This window comes from Lethenteron reissneri, chromosome 4, assembly GCF_015708825.2.
Source record: "Lethenteron reissneri isolate LAM-NWPU_2019-01 chromosome 4, ASM1570882v1, whole genome shotgun sequence".
In the NCBI taxonomy this organism is placed as follows: domain Eukaryota; kingdom Metazoa; phylum Chordata; class Hyperoartia; order Petromyzontiformes; family Petromyzontidae; genus Lethenteron; species Lethenteron reissneri.
The window spans coordinates 9,820,911-9,837,894 of NC_083782.1; the positions used below are offsets into that span (position 1 = coordinate 9,820,911).

Genomic DNA, 16,984 nt, shown 5'->3' on the forward strand with positions numbered 1-16,984 from the left:
ACACCTCCGATTATCATGGTTGGCTACGTACTGTTCGAAAAAAGTTCAACATACATACGTAAAGATCTATAAGTTTTTATATAGTGTACCTTATCAGGCTTGACTGTGTCCACCTCCTCTGTGCTCTGTTCGTCCGGACCAGCTGGTGACAACGCGCTTCCGATCGGCTCGTACTGTTGAAAGACACGACGCCAGGTGGCCACTCGGTGAGGAGAGCGACACACGCCTGTGAGCAGGTTGCCGAAAGAGAGCGCCAAATTAAGGCCGACAAAACGACGGCTGTTTTAACAAAAAGCGGGGGGGGGGGGGGGGGCGGTGTCCCCACAGACCTTGGATTTGGAGGGAGGTGGCGCGTCAGAAACCGACAGCCAGAAGTCTAGGTCATCGACCTGCAGAAGCAGAGCATAGGAGGGTGGGAGGAGGTTGTGAAAGCGAGCGAATGGAAGGGCGGTGGGATGGGGGGACAGGCCCCGTGAGCACAGTTGGGAGGGCAGCAGCATCACCAATAGACAGGGCCGTGTTATCCAATAGGCACAGTGGGCACTGCGACTAGGGCCTACGAAAACAATTTTGACCATGTTTTTTTTTGTTGAATGTTACCAATGAAAATGAACAGCATCCCTTTTAAAGCTGCGTCATCCGATATGACAATCACAGTAAAAAATTGTTGAAATTTTTTTGTATTTTAAGGCTTACCTTGTTTGTTTTTTTCAATAATTTCAAATCAAATCTGCTTATCTGCAGCACACAGCACGCTCCCATCGAATGAGGGCACAGACTAAATAACGAACGTATCAGTAACGACATCTGTCCAGTGGCTGGATGAAGTAGGCACGAAACAAGCGAGCGACAGAGGCGGGAGTAACAAGGGGCAGCAGGACCACTGTAGAAATGTATCACGGAAGGCCTACGAAACACAAGTGCCTAGGGCCTACAAGGACTTTAAGTCGGCCCTGCCAGTAGGTTGTACGAGGCTCTCAAGCCGATGTTTAAAGAGACAACCCAAAAAAACAAGCACCTTCATCTTCGAAATCAAGCACTTTCATGAGCTGAAAAGGGAATTCAAAAAGCCAGAGATGTGTAGGCTTGAAACAAATAATATATGTATGCAAAAGGGGAGCTTTAACACAAAATCCTAACAGGAATCGAAGCATTCAGCATCGTCATGATGGCATCGGTTGTCCTGCGCATATTCTGCACGCAGCCTTGTGATAGGCACCAGCTCAAAACAGCAGAGACTCGAGATTCCTGTTACGATTCCTGTAAGAGCTGGGCGATCAATAATTTAAGTGATAAAATCCTGTGCCGGTTATTGGTTCGGTTACACGACTTGGCGACATTTAAATAATTGGAAAAAAAGTCTCCTATCTTCCCACCTGTGCTGACATCGGCATTATTAGTGAGCTGGTGGATATCATAATGATATATGCAAAAAAAGAGCAGAAATGGTGATGTTATCTGCACCTGCGAAGCATGCTAGGATCCTTGTTTTGTTGTTGACATTTTTGTCTCGTCTAATTTGGAGATGCATACCTGGGCTGTGCTAATGAGGTGAAGCGTGCTGTCATGAGTTTCATACAATGCACAACATCGCATAGATAGCACACATCTTTGCATATGCAAAAACCATCAGCATTTTCTGAGGAAGTGCATTCTGGTCCTGTCGTCTTAGGTTAACCATCAGAATAAGATTTGAACAAATGTAACTGACCGACAGGCAACACTGATGTAGTGTTAAGACAACCGTGCACCGGCTCCATTCCTTTGTGGACTGATCAGTCACAAATGCTCAGTGCCATAGGATGTCCCTCAAAGTCCATATCCTTAACGGTCATCTTGATAAATTCAAGGAGAACATGGGAGCGTACTCGGAAGAGCAAGGCGAGCGCTTCCACCAGGATATACTGGACTTTGAATGCCGCTACCAAGGACAGTATAACGAGAACATGATGGGAGACTACATTTGGGGGCTGATTCGTGAAAGTGATTTACAGTACAATTGTAAATCTCGAAAAACGACTCCCTTCTAAATCTTTAGTAGTAATTTTTTTATTACTTTAGTTTTAATGCATATGAATTTTGATTCATATTGTTTTTTTCTGACTTTGTGAACGAAAAGACACATTCGCCCATTTTCTCATTGAAAATCGTAAAATTTTGAAATATCACTGTCCTGGTCACAGAAGCAAAGTTTGTAGGGAATAATAGGCATTTTCGATACTTTTTAGGCATAAGCAATTACGAATTAACACTTACTACCCAGGAACACAAAGATTGTGTTACAGTGTTATTATTTTAATGACAAAGTGATGATGACAATGATGACAGGGCAGGGGGGTTGGTGGGGAGAGCACCACTGCAATGAGCACCAGAGATCCGAGTTCTATTCACAGCCATGGATAAATTCAGTGGCAAATGACATCCGAACTGATGCCTGGGCATTGTCCTTCACCAAACCTGCACTGTGTAGTCAGATACGGTTAAACAAACCCGTATTTTACTCGCATGGCGTGGTCATAAAACCCCCATGACCTACGCGACGCGGGCAGACCTTCATCCACGAGTGGACTGAAAAGCGACCGTGAATTATCATTCATTCACATCGTTTATTATGACGATGATCACGGTGCTAATGACGATGTTCTCACGCTGGGCTCGCTGGGCTGTTGAGACTGGGGTGAGGCTGCCCCTGGCGTCTCCTCACCCTCACCGGCCACCACCACCACCACGGCCGCACCGCCCACAGCACCCTCCTCGCATCGCTTCTCTTTCTGCAAGTGACAGACCCACAATGCATAACTCTCACACCACACCAGATACAAAGATCCCCCGTGAAGCCTTAACAGACTGTTGGGGCAAGTGCTGTTAGCGAGCACCTATGCAGGCCGGCAATGGTACATATGTAGTATTGTACAGACAGACTCTTCAACGTCTTTTAGTAGCACACACTTTATTTGTGAATACAGTCCCTATGCACTGAGGGGTATACGGTCCCCTCACCCGTTACACTCCGAACGTACAAGCCTACAGGCTACTCATACCCCGCTCCTTCAGTGTCCTCTGACTGGACCTAGGGAGATGTCTCCCTGACCACTGGTTACTCTGAACCCTAGCCCTTATAAGGGCTGGAGGGCTTGGTCCAGGGTCCTATGCTTCTTCCGCCGTCTTGGGTCTTCGTGTCGTCGAACTCCCCGAGAGCTCTGAGCGTTCTGGCTTTATACTCGTTCGTGGCCGGGTTGTCCAATCCCCGGCCACCTTGTGGAACCCTGTGATTGGTCGTTCCCAATCTGCTTTTCGATCCCAATTTACCCTATCTGACCCTGACCGTTAGGTCGCGCGGGAAAACCTTGTTTACGGTCAGCTCTCACAACTTGTGAGACCCTGACCGTTAGTTTGAGCGGGAAACCCTTGTCAACGATTAGCTCTCCCTGTTTGTGAATATCGAGTGGGTAACTCTACTACACATACATGAAGGGGTGGGTGGCCAGCACTACGCCCCACTGCCTTTGTCTGTCCTGTCATGATCTTTACGCACCAGGTACTCATTTGAGGCCGAGTCGACCTCGGAGAGGCCCAGGACAAGTTTAGATAATCGTCACCGAGTATTGGCCGTGAACGGCAATCGAACTCGGGTCGCCAGGTTCGTAGCGCAGCGTGTTACCCGCTACACTACCGCTCCCCACACCGTAAGCGCGCGACGCAGTGACCGTCTTTCAGCCACTTCACAGCCCAGTGGGTTTAGGAGTTTAATGCTTTATGCGACCCACCAACCCCGTTGCCACCAGTGCTGTATTTCCCGGTGTGCTGCAACAACAACATCAATAATACTAATCGTGATGTGTCGGTACCTTATCTTTCTTGGCTTTCTTCTTGTTCTTCTCCTTCTCCCTCCCCTTCTCTTTGCGGGGCTTGTGAGTGGGTTTAGTGGGGGGCGTTCCCTGCTCATTCCTCTCTTGCTCCGCTCCTCCGGGAGGCGAGGAGGTTCCCTTCAGGCCGGGCGAGGGCTGCGGGGGTCGTGGGGTCACCGGTTTCTCTACCTGCAGGGGTCTTGATTCGCGCACACACACCACGTGGACCAACGCCCCTTCAGACAGACATACAGGCTCTTGTGGCCAGTGCTTTTGGCAACCCGCCTGTTAATAGGATGTAACCATGGCACATTATTATCGCACATCGGATTGCCATATATCCGCCCTGATCGAGTAACCGCCCACACCCAGTTCAATATTTGTACACGGTGAATCATTTTCTGAACACATTCACAAATCCGAACTTTCACATACAGAATATTTCACATACAGGGTCATGACCCCAATCCATGAAGCTGTGGAGGGGGTACATGATTAAATACCTACTAAGGATGGGTGGTGATATAGCCAGCACCATTCCTGGTCTCTGCTCTCTGTTAATGTGCCGTAGTAGGCTGTCACCATCGCCGTCACTGCGCTGGTCGGGCAGCTGCGTAGTTGGACGCCGACGATGGGGTAGTGTGATAGGGTCGGCTATGTGTAGCGGCGTTACATAAATGTATCGCCTAATGTGCTCTTAATAAATAAGAAGCCTTCTACACGACATGTACCAAATGCGACTGTCTGAAATTCGAACCGGGTTATGGGGACCGTGGCGTCCTGTGCAGAGTGCTCCCATGTTACTCCCACACACAGCAGCTTCCAACTGCTAAGTGGCGGCCATATCACCGTGCCGCTTGTGCCAGGCCCAATGGCAGGTCATGGGACAGACCCAGTTACAATCTATTACATTACTAGAATTAGATACAAAGATTCTCCCCCCCTCCCACCATATAGCCTTTAGAACATAGGGAAAAGAGCTGTTCGTGGGAAATTTACTAAGGTCGACATGATACACAATAGAAGTTGGTATGACCAGCAAGAAGCCCGACTGCTGTTCTCTCTCGTGCTGCTGTTTACACACTTCACCAGGTACTCATTTATGACCCACAGGGTATGTTCACAGATGCTGCTAATGTTATCAATGTCTGGAAATGGAAATCAGGCCATCAGGTTCATACTGCACTGTGCAAATAGCGACATCATTGCAGCACTTTCACTCCCAGGAACATGTGTAGTTTTTGAGGCTGTTGGGGCAAGTGCTGTTCGCGAGCACCGATGAAGGCCGGCACTGCACACGAGGGGGTGGGTGGCCAGCACCACGCCCGGCTGCCTTTGTCCCCCCAGTGGCGATGTCTACACACCACACCAGGTACTCACTTGAGGCTGAGTCGACCTAGGAAAGGCCCATAACAGGTTCAAATACTCATCACTGGTGTTGACCGTAAGCGGGATGGAACTCAGGTCGCTGGGTTAGTAACGCATTGCACTAACCGCTACACAACCGCTCCCCGCCAGGAACACACACACACGTGCATATGTACAAGCACAGCTGCACACTTGCGTCTGTATTTATGATACAGCACAGTTTTAACCAATGGGGCTCCTGAAACAAATGACACAATTGGAGTTTCAATGACCCCATACAAGCAAGAACCGCCAACTCATCTCCACAACACTCACTTGTCCAGATCAATGTCCAGGGCTCTGTAGGGGTCGTTGGGGTCATATTTCTTGTCATCATCATCACTCGGCAGTGCGTCCTGATGCAAACGGCACAACACCAACAACACAAAAGTTGCAACACGCATCACGGCACATCGCGTATTCTAACACAGCAAGGTCAACTTTCTTTAATGTCTTTACAAACCCCTCATCGGTGTCACGTCATAAGAAGAATCGTTTCAGGACTCTCGCACAGCAGTGCCAATATTCGTCTCTTGACACGACATCAACAGCACAATCGCGATACAACTGAGGAAAGCAAGACGCAGCAAAATAAACCTAAACAGTTTTCCATTGAAATCTTTTTAGAAGTAATCATATGTGCATTAACCACAATAATTGTGGTCAAAATGCAAAAAAAAAAAAGATAATATGCATTGTCCTTGAAACTGATTGGTCCACATCAGAAAGCCGTCTATGGTGTGGACCAATCAGTTTCAAGGACAATGCATATATTATCGGAGTTTTTTTTTTACCACAAGTATTGTGGTTAATGCACACATTGTTCCCAGAAAAAAGGGGAAAAACCCTATTATTATATTTTGGTACTGGCAAAGGAGGTCTAATGAAGTTTTCCATTCGTTACCGACCCTGACCCCCTTTATCCTGCGCATGTACCAGACACAACATCCCCTTTTTGGAGTACGACTGTGTCTGCGCTGCCTTCCTGCCAGGTTCTACTCAGAACGTACAACTTTCGCTAGTATACTCTCTCCTTTTTACAAATTTAAATAGCAAAAATAGACGTTCATTGAAGGGTTTTACGCAATTTGCCAATGGCACGAAACCCACGCCAAGATTTCCTAAAGCACGCGAGTGAGAGGGCGGCACTCCGAGATGCAATCATTGCACATTCAACAGACAGTCCAAATGACAAAGTCTAACCCCCCTATCACAGCGATATTATGTAATAGTAAATAAGTACATTTGGTATTCGTGCCTTTTCTTATATCACAATGCTATTGCCATGACACTGGCGCCACAGGCCTCCTGTTTTACTATAGAACTGCTTTTTGTGTTGTTTGTATCGTGCGAAAGACGTTCATTGTGCATAGATACATGGAATTCAACCTATCCCAGCTCACCTGTTAACCGACCCGTCCTAACGTAAAAAAGAAACCCAGATCACTCGTCAATCCTTGACTTCCTCGTGTCAAACGGTGCAGAAAAGTTTGTAAAAGTTGACGTCCTGGGAAATCATCTGTGCGACCACTCAATGATACGTGGCATTCAACATAGGACACCGCTTACATCTCCACACAAGATTACATTTAAATGCTCTTTGAAATAATTTGACCATGAGGCCTTCATCCACGACACCATCCCCCCTGTGCAACAGGGTGCTTAATTTTTTTAACACATCAGAGATTTTTCAAAAATTCTACAAGAAATGTGCCTCTGGGCTCTGGAGACCACCTCGAGAAGATTCCAGGCACGTGTTGACAATGATGGCGAACAAGTTTAGACTGACTTTTTAAAGCTATTAACATTACATTTGTTATCATGTTACAGTGGATTATATATCCGTTTTTTTCTATTAAAAACGATAGTCCCATTTCAATTTACATTTTTCTTAAGCACCCTGTATATTCCACAGTCAACGCACACGACCGTGGCAACCAGGGGGCACAGCCTGCCGGGCTAGGACCTCGAACCTCTGGCACAAGCGGCGAACGCGCTACCGCTGGTGCCACGCGACCCTCGCGTGTCGCGGCTCTTGCACCTCGGGCATCTCCTCCGTGACGATGTCGACCGTGTGCGCCGGCGCGATGTCCTCCTCGCTCTCCGTGTGCGCCGACCCCTTCCTCCGCCGTCGGCTGCGCTTGCCCTGCTCCCCCCCTCCTCCGCCACCGCTGCCAGCCTCCTCCTTCATCTTCTTCTTTTTTTTCTTCTCGCGCTCTTCGCGCTGCTTCTTTCGGCGCTCCTCCTCCATGCGCAGGTACTGGTCTGAGAGCGGGATACCTGCGCGCACGCGCGCGCCGATTGTTACTCGATATCCACGCGCGTGGAGGTGACGGGCTGTAGCCTCTGGCCGTGATTTGAAATTCCGAGTAAGAGTTGGACGCTCTAACCCTGTGGCCTACTTTGTACATCTAGAGCTACAACTATCGATCATTTAAATAATTGATTAATCTATAGATTTCCTGAGATTAAATACATATTTGAATACCTTTATGTATCGAATTTATATGATCCAAAAAATGTCCACACACCAGGCCTTGGGAAACGGAGCTCGTGTCACACTGGGTGTGATAGGATTCGCCAACAATGATTCAAGCAAGCCTGACCCTGCTGATGAGACGCTGCATGTCGAATCTGGTCCAGAGTTTGCATGTATTGATTTGAACCAACGCTGCTGAAATTAGGCTCACTCTCAGATGACCTTATGGTTAACAGGAAGTGAACATTTTTTTTTACTTTTTTAGGTTGAGGGACTGATATGTGAAGGTGAGATATTGGCTACTTATTAATTTTGTTTTCATGTGAGAGGTATCCAGAGTACCCAGGGAAAACCTACACACACGCAAAAGTCCATACAAATAGGCCCACAGCCCTGCTGACAAAGCTGTCACCTATTGATCGCATTAAAGCCCTGCAGGCTTTTAAGTCTGGCATACTGCAAGTGATACACACGGATGCTGCATCGACAGACAACACAAAAACATACCTGGCACCTTGAGTGGCACAGTGAGATCTATCTGCACCACTGGGATGTGGTCTACCCCAGGCAATGGTTCCTGCTGTAGACAAACACATACCATTCAGCCTCAGAGGCGAAGTGTTATTCACAGCCAAGTATTATTATTAGCGAGCACCTATTAAGACCGGTATTGAACACATGTGCGAGGACGGGAGAGATTTAAAGCCTTGACCAGGCATCGTGGCACTCACGCTGGCCACGATGATATCGCGATCTTGGTAGAGGCGTCACCAAACCCACGTACGTCTTTATATATTACATACAATCTATTTATTTAAGGGTGAGTCGACATAAGAGAGGTTATCACATTATGCTTCGATAACAGTATCTCAATGCATTTTTTTTCAAGTTTTTTTTTATCATTGCTATTTTCATTTCAATGTTTTCATTGCAAAATTTACAAAGCAGTGTTTGTTTTTTCATTTTTCATTTCAGTGAAGAGTCATTCAAATCAGAGTAACGGTCTTTTACTTTTCATGCTGGCTTCTGAAGCATAGCATGGACAAAACAATGCTCTTGATTAAATGGCAACCCTTTTAATAATCGTAATTGGCAATACCTTTCTTCGAGACGGGGAGCTCTTGATGTAGTATGGATTGTTTTCCTGATCCTTTCTTCTCTGCTCTCTCATCTGCAGACACAAGAGCACCATGAATCCCAGCACTTATTCTGCCAAGCGATTTTTCATCTTTTTATGAATGTTGACTTTAAGAGGCAAAACGCGATTGCTTTTAAGTCGCCTCTTTATGTACTAGATTTTTTTTTAATTTTAAAGAGTAAGAGAATGTTGTCACCGTGTTGAGAAACATTATACATCGCTATAAATTATTTAAAGGTAGGATAGGGATGAGCAACTTGTAAGTTTGTAATAGAATGTCGCAGTAAAGCGGAGTGTATGCATGCTCTTTGGTTTTTTCGGTGAAGTCACTAAGGTAAAAAATTAAAATAAATGAAAAACTACATTTTTTTTATTTTTTACCTACGTGACTTTACCGAAAAAAAACAAAGAGTATGAATCCTTGCAGTCACGAAAACTTCAAATCTAGGAGTGTATGTAATCGGGAAGAGGAAAATGCAGTGGTTGGGGCCTGCCTCGGGGATGGATGGAATAAGCGAGGTTCCCGAGGCGGGCAACGGAGTGGCACCCCTAGGTCGGTGAGACCAGGAGGAAGCCCCAAAAGGCAGAAGTAGTCGATGAGCCCAAATCAGATATTCTACTTTCGCTACCAACCAGAGGTGACAACTTTAGTGGTTCTAATATATTTTTGTGGCTAATAATAGTAAATGTTGTGACAGCCATTCGAAATGTGTGGGTTATGTAGTAATTCACCCTTATTAGCCAAAAAATAAATGGGTACTACTTTAGAAGGGACAATTCCTGCTCTGGCCCATGGACTAAAGGTGATAATGAGAACGGGATTGCAACGCGAGGTGGCATCAGTGGCATTGGCCGTAAGTAACAACCCCTTGATCTTGACGTGTTTAACGTGCCATTACGTCGATGTGAGGGTATTTGTTTGTATTGTCTTGGTAAAGCCATGCCAGGCCCCTGAAGCTGCATCCTCCCCTTGACCACGCCGAGTACCTTGGCAACCTCCTCAGGCTTGAGGTCGGCCTGCCGGGGCTTGCAGGGATCTGCGTCCTCCTTGACGAACATGGAGGTGTTGCCGCCCTGTTCCTCGTCGGATGAGCTCTCCGGCTCGGGCTCATTGATCCAGGCCTCCAGGTCCAACCTGAACGGTCACAAAAACCACCCCACCGCCCACCCATCCCACCGCCCACCCATCCGTCACGAACTGAGATTCCTTCCGTGGATTAGAAACGTGCGTTCAGAGTATTTGGCTGGTATAATTGTACACGCGATAAGCCACTTCGTCGAGCTATCATTTGTGAGCCAGGTCGCTTCTGAAGAAGAGCTTTATAGCTCAGCGGGCCTTACCTGGTAAAATAACAAGTTTAGTTTAGTTAAAATCAGTGATAAGTGTTATCTGAACCGGTGCCGAGCCTCCCCTAGGTCAACTTAGCCTGACATGAGTATCCGGTGCTGTACGTAAACATCAGCATCGAGGAGACAAAGGTGCCCCCCCCCCCCCCCAGCTTCACACTGCTCCATACCACCCGTCGCGTGTTGTATCGGACTTAGCAGTGGATGCTCTCAAATATCACCTGCCCCTATCAATCTGTTGCGGACACACGTGTGCGTGCAGCGTGTGTATGCGGTGCCCCAGAAGTGCCCTCACCCGTCTGGGACGGGGACCTTCCTCTGAGCCTTGGGCGCAACGGGGTTGAGCTCCCCGCTGAAGAGAGCACTGAGCTCCTCCGTCACATCGACGTCCCTGCCCTGCAGCTTCTGCACGTAGCGCACGAGCTGCAGCGCACACGACGCCTGCGGGGGGGCACGGTGACGGTGGCAATTAAGTTACGGTGGTGGTAGGGAGGTGACGGTGATAGGGAGGTGACAGTGACGGTGGTAGGGAGGTAACGGTGGTAGGGAGGTGACGGTGGTAGGGAGGCGAGTGACAGTGGTAGGTATGAAAGTGACATGGGAAGAAGGTAACTGAGAAGTGGCCAGTCACTCTTCACGTAGCAGGAACGAATGCTGTCTAACGTTGGGTAAGGGTGGCCTAGGGAATTGACCCCGGAAGTAGTTTTACCGAGAGTTTTCCCTGGCACATTCGTGATCGAGTTCACACAGGACGATTCTTCGCCTCATGGCATGTGACAGAGAGCACAGCTGGGATGTTAAAGTAAATAGATACAATGTCTCTCTTTGCTTAACCAGTTCTTAACCTTGGTACAGACATCATAAGTTTCAAAAGTCCTGGAATACACTAGAAATAAAGCATCATAAATCTCACCAATTTCCAAGCGTTCAAAGAAAATAATTCATCAGAACCATTGAAAAAAACATCAAATTAACATTGGGCAACACTCCTTTCCATTGGTGGTAATTTAATAGGCCAATGATGGAAAACACAAATTCCTGCAGCAGGGGCGAATCGTACTAAGAAAAACACCGTTGACTTCCCAAAGAGCGGTGCTCATTTAGCTTTCCAATAAGAAGTGATGATGGTGCGACAAAATTTGCTGCTGGCAACCGTCTGGAGCAGTACTCTGCTACAGTGCCAAAAAGCCATCTATAATAGCAAGTCATTTATCTATATACAAGCAACACTGGGTCTCACAACTCTTCTGCAGTAGAACCCCATAACGGGATATTTGATCAATTCGTTGAGAATGAGTGCCTCTTTGTGGAAGGCTGTGTGCACAGTTTCTCTATAGAGACGATGACCCAGTATTTCAATGCAGAATTTCCACCAATGCCATAGTAACACCAATACAGAGGAGTGCTGGTCCCATTCTTGGTTGTGCAGTGAGACTCTGACTCTTACCTGTTAATACTAATTTCTTTAGAACTTGGAAAATTAATTTCCTTAGAACTGCTTTTTGTGTTTAGTTTGTTGTCCTTCCTCCGCACCTCTGATTAGCACGGTCGGCTGCATGAGGTGCGAAAGAAGTGCAATATACACAATACCGTACGTACTTGGCACGATACTGACCCAACCATGCGAATCGGTGGTGGGGGAAACAGTGTCTGCTTCATCCTCTTCGGAGCTTAGCGTCTAGCCAAACCCTTACCCCCCCCCCCCCCCATCCGCAGACCAGTACTCACCCGCTCCTGCACCTCCAGGTCGCCGCTCTGCACGAACTGCGGCAGCCGCTCAAGCAGAAGCGCCGTCACCTCCTCGATGACGCCACCCGCGGTGCAGCCCTCTTCCGCGTCTCCGCCGTCGCCAACGGCAACCTCGGCGGCGCCACCAGCGCTTCCCCCTGCTCCTCCTCCACCAGAGGCGGAGGCCGAGCCGGCGCTGGTCAGCATGCTGGCGTAAAGCTTCATGCTGTTGTGCACGTACATGGCCTGGATGTGGCCGGGCAGGCTGCACACGCGGGGACGCAGCATGGCCTCCAGGGTGACGCGCGGTTCCTCCAGGTGCCTGCAAAACGTGGCGCACGCACGCACGCATACGTAACACATGCACGTCACAGGCAAACACAACAAACAGTACATACAAGAATAACAATTACAAAAGATTCCCCACCCAGAGCATATAGCCTTGTGGTACGTTCTAATCGAGAACACACATTAAGACCGTCAGGATGGGCAAGCGGAAGATGTGGCAATAAATTCCGCTCTGTTGCATTTGTCTCCCCAGTGCTGAAAATGACAAATCGCACCAGGTGCTCGTTTAACGCTGAGAAACCCAGGGGAAGCCCAGGACAGGTTCAGCTCCCATATGCCACTTGTTTACAATGCACAACACACACACACCTACATTGCACATTCTTACAGATGCACAAAATACACACCCAACACACAAACAGGAATGGGTGAAATCACAACAAAAACAAGACAAAGATCCCCCATATAGCCTTAACAGATTGTTGGGACAAGCGCTGTTAGTGAGTACCTATGAAGGCCGGCACGGCACACGAGGGGGTGGGTGGCTAGCACCACGCCCTGCCGCCTTTGTCTTCCGAGTGGTAATGATTACACACCGCACCAGGTACTCATTTGAGGCTGAATCGACCTCGGGGAGGCCCAGGATCGGTTCAGATAATCGTCTCTGGCGTTGGCCGTTAGTGGGAATCGAACCCGGATTGGCAGGTTCATAGCGGAGCGTGCTAACCGCTAGACTATCGCTCCCCACTAATCACAACACACACACGCATGCACAATACATATTCACTCAAACCCGCATCAACCTGGGACAGACTGCCAATTAAACCGGCAAGTGGTAGAGATAAAAACGGTCTATTCTTGAACATACCGACACAATGTTGGTACAGTAGAAGCTGGAAATAAGGATGCTTAGGGGCTATAAACTTTTCATTTTACCAGGTAACGCCCACTGAACTATATCGTTTTTTCAGAAGCAACCTGGCCAAAACTGATAGCTCAATGAAGCGGCTTATCATATGGAACTTATAGCAGCCAAATACTCTTAAGAAAATGCTTCTCAATGTGGACGAAAAAACCGGAGGACCCGGCCAAACCACCCGACACAGGGAGAGAGACACGCAAACTCCAAATATACAGCAGGCGTCAAGGGTCGGGATCGAACCCACGACCTCCTGCAAGCCAGGCGAGGCAGATAACATCTCACCACTGCAGCATCTCTTGGGCCTGCTCCGAGGGAGTGCTTATATTCAGCTTCTACAATAACTGCGATCACAGACACGCAGAGGGCGGGGGGGACGAGGAAAACCTCATCACCCCTGCGACGCGTACATAAATGGTGCATCACACGTACTGGCAGAACTCTCCGCAGATCCATGCGGCTGCGTACAGGACCTCGCAGATGCCGTTGCGCTGCCCGTTGCTGGCGGGCACGTGCACGTTGTCGAGCAGCAGCGCCATCTGGCGCACGCCGAAGGCGCGGATGGCGCGCACGCGGATCGCCACGTCCAGCACCTGCTCGGCGATGAGGTGGCCGTGGCGGGTGCCCTCCAGGCGAGTCAGCTCCACCAGGATGCTCACGTACCTTGGGGGCACGGGGGGCCACGGGTGATAACGGCGGCGGTCATACAACCGGAGGGGGGCCGAAAGATTGCCAGCGAGGTTCAGGTGAGCAATGGAGGGTGGGGGGGGGGCGTTATTGTGTCCGATGCTGGTGTCATTCCACACTGCCGTGATGGGGACAGTGTTTTTTTGTAACATTGTCCCTGTTGAACTACTATATTTGGCTGGCTGGCACCGTTGGCATAGCACTGAACTCACGAGTTTAAACCTCTTATTAAGAGTGAATTCAGTCCATCACCCCTCTGGAGTTACTAAAACCAGCTTCATATCGTGGTGAGTCGACAACCGTCATCCTATGGATAGATTAGCTCCTGCGATGGAAATGTGAAATCGTCACCACTGGCTCAGGAGCTACTGATAAAGGATGATTGACTGCCTTATTACAAGGAGCTAGATGCGAAAACAAATCAGCCAAAATCTGGTTTGTTTGAAAAATAATAATAAGAGGTTTTACCCTTTCTAGCAATAAAACAGGTGTTAAGATGTTCAAACACCAATCAATGTGTGCATTAACCACACGCACTTGTGGTGAACATGCAAACAAATATGCTCCGATAATTATATATTTATAAACGCATTGTCTTTGAAATAAATTGGGCTACACCAGAGACCACCTTCTTTCCTTGAAAAAGGTATCCTTCAAAGGCATCTATTTCCAAAAGGTAACTATCGGGTGTTTGAACATCTCAACACCGGTTTCATGTCCAGAAAGGGTAAAACCTATTCTGATTTTTCATACTTTTGTAGAGGAGTAGTGGGTGACGTCACGTCACGCTCGCCCTCAGAGAGTGGCGTCGCAGAACGTGACGTCATGCCCCCGGGGGGGGGGGGGGGGTATTTAAAGGGGGACCCAGGATGTAACCCGGGATTCGTCGGGGGTAGGAGTGGGGACTTGAGGTAGGTGATCCTCACACGAGGCTAGGGGACGCTACTCCGCCCGGGACAGAGAGGAGAGCAGAGTTAGCCGGGGTTGTAGGGATCACAGTTCCCTGTCCCCTGGGGAGTTATAGGCTCGGATGGTTTTGGTTCGGCGTAAGCCCCTAACGGAACCTGCCTCGGAGTCGTAAATTGCGCCGCAACACTTTGATGGTGGAAAAAAGGTCCCATGATATCAGGTTTGTTCATAGCCGGATGACCAAGCAAGGCAGGCAAAGTGAGGATCTATGGAGAGCGCTGTCCTCACTGACCACTCAAAGTTGGTGACATGCTGGTAGTTGGACTGACTGCAGATGTCGATGATCTTGGTGAGCAGCTCGTCGCGGTAGGTCGTGCCCTCCGCCTTATCCATGTGCACCATCAGCCTCTTCACGATCTCCATCAGGTTCTTCTTGGACACCTGCACGCGAGGTGTAAAAAAAAACTTTATCGGGGAGGCTCGCCGCAGGCCCCCGTCTCTACTGGGTAGCAAACATCATCGTCGTCGTCATAGTCGTCGTTTATTTTGAACTGCGCCTCCCGCGCACGACACCTGTCTCGTGGTGCCAGCTCAAAGTAGACTCGTCCCTTTTTGTTCACATTTGAGATTATCGTGCACAGTATGAAAAACAGTACCCCTTGAATTTATCGGTTGTCATGACGACTGTGCTAGGTTAGGTTTAATTTGGGGCTGCGTGGGAGTGGTTGAAGGCCTCACACCGGAGGGTGGAGAGACCCCCCCCCCCCCCAGCGTTATTGGGCTTATAAAAATTACCCCTTTTGGCGTTCTCTGGTCTAACACTGGTGAGACAAGGCCATAAAGAAGGCTGTGCCGCCCCATCGGTTTCAAAGACAATGCATACACTACTATCAGAGCATGTCTGTTTGAATGTTTGCCACAAGTACATGTGGTTAATGCAGACTTGATGCCTTGCAAAAGGTTTCTATTATTGGTGTTTGAACATCTTTACACCTCCTGTTATATTGCCAGAAAGGTTAAAATCTATTCATATTTTCCATCAAGAAATTAACCACTTGCACTCTCGACCATGCCAACCCAATGTGTTGTAGCCACCTGACGCTCTGCTCAAGGTTGCGAGTGTCAAACCTCCACCTCCTGCAATAAGTGAAGGATGGCTGCTGCCAGCCACACTGGTCGTTTTTCACAAGCCTCCACACAAGAGGCTGAGGCTAATACTACTGGTGGCAACTACAGACAAGTCCACTCAGCCATGGCCACCTGCTGTAACCACATTTATCCACCTCTTCTCAAGTCCCCATTTAATCCCTTCTGCTCAGCTATTTGGGCAAACCCCGTACTATGTATATTGTGGATTTACACTCAAACACACCGGTGGGCTGAAGTAGTAAACTAATTGGCGCGTTGTTTACATGACAAACCTTACTGGCCGTGTCGGGTGGTGGAGGGTTACGACACATTTATACTTGCACAATACAACCCAAAAACCTTTATGATTAATAATATTGGTCGCGAAAGCCTACGTGTTAAACGGATGTTGAACTTGTTTTTGCACCGTACGTAGCCAACCGAAGCTGGCAATGGGACAGACACGCGGACGCAGACGAGCAGATGCATGGATGGTGTTGTGGGTCGGGAGGCGCACCATGCCGTAGAGCAGGTCGAGCGATCGCAACCGGATCGATTCATCCTTATCATCGAGGCACTGCAGAATGAGGTCCTTGTGGGACTGCACGGACTTGGGGTGAGTGCGCAGGATCTTGGACATGGCTAGCAGCCCCAGGTACTTCACTGGAAGGAACGTGAACATGGCACACGGAGTCAAGTGACAACGTGGGGTTAGATGGAAACTCAGCACCCAGAGTTGCACGGATAAACGTCAGAGTTACAAAGCAACACAACACACAGTATACAAATGTAAGAGAAACCGAGTGTTACATTGACAATACATAGTACACTGGGTTACATAGCAATCGCATACAAGATACTTGGCAATATTGCCCACAGAGTTATACGTGGCAACACAACACGTACGGTTATACAGCAACACACATAGCAGCACTGCATTCAAACAGAGGAGTGCTTTCAAACAATGCTCAGTTCTACAGAACTGAAAACAAGCGTTGTAAATTACAGGATGTTACATTTAACAGCTAAAAATGATAAGACGCAATTTTATAAAGCTGATCAATCAAAATATGATACAGAAACAAAACTACACAGGTCACACCCCC

At 48.3% G+C, this 16,984-nt stretch overlaps 1 protein-coding gene across 3 annotated transcripts in view; it reads right to left on the reverse strand.

The window, feature by feature from the left end:
• LOC133350380 (AP-3 complex subunit delta-1-like) overlaps nucleotides 1–16,984 on the reverse strand; it is a 50,250-nt gene that overhangs the window by 17,128 nt on the left and 16,138 nt on the right. Inside the window, exons 12-25 of one of the 3 annotated variants that reach the window (XM_061564714.1) lie at nucleotides 16,396–16,541; nucleotides 15,043–15,191; nucleotides 13,587–13,817; nucleotides 11,948–12,269; nucleotides 10,515–10,660; nucleotides 9,860–10,007; nucleotides 8,834–8,905; nucleotides 8,242–8,314; nucleotides 7,297–7,520; nucleotides 5,532–5,611; nucleotides 3,849–4,047; nucleotides 2,649–2,771; nucleotides 330–389; nucleotides 90–173 (exon numbers count right to left, since the gene is read on the reverse strand). In XM_061564714.1, the coding sequence (XP_061420698.1) occupies nucleotides 90–173; nucleotides 330–389; nucleotides 2,649–2,771; nucleotides 3,849–4,047; nucleotides 5,532–5,611; nucleotides 7,297–7,520; nucleotides 8,242–8,314; nucleotides 8,834–8,905; nucleotides 9,860–10,007; nucleotides 10,515–10,660; nucleotides 11,948–12,269; nucleotides 13,587–13,817; nucleotides 15,043–15,191; nucleotides 16,396–16,541 (2,057 nt within the window). Of the gene's footprint in view, nucleotides 1–89; nucleotides 174–329; nucleotides 390–2,648; nucleotides 2,772–3,848; nucleotides 4,048–5,531; nucleotides 5,612–7,296; nucleotides 7,536–8,241; nucleotides 8,315–8,833; nucleotides 8,906–9,859; nucleotides 10,008–10,514; nucleotides 10,661–11,947; nucleotides 12,270–13,586; nucleotides 13,818–15,042; nucleotides 15,192–16,395; nucleotides 16,542–16,984 lie in introns of all 3 variants that reach the window. The other 2 variants (XM_061564706.1, XM_061564723.1) reach the window with 2 other exon arrangements.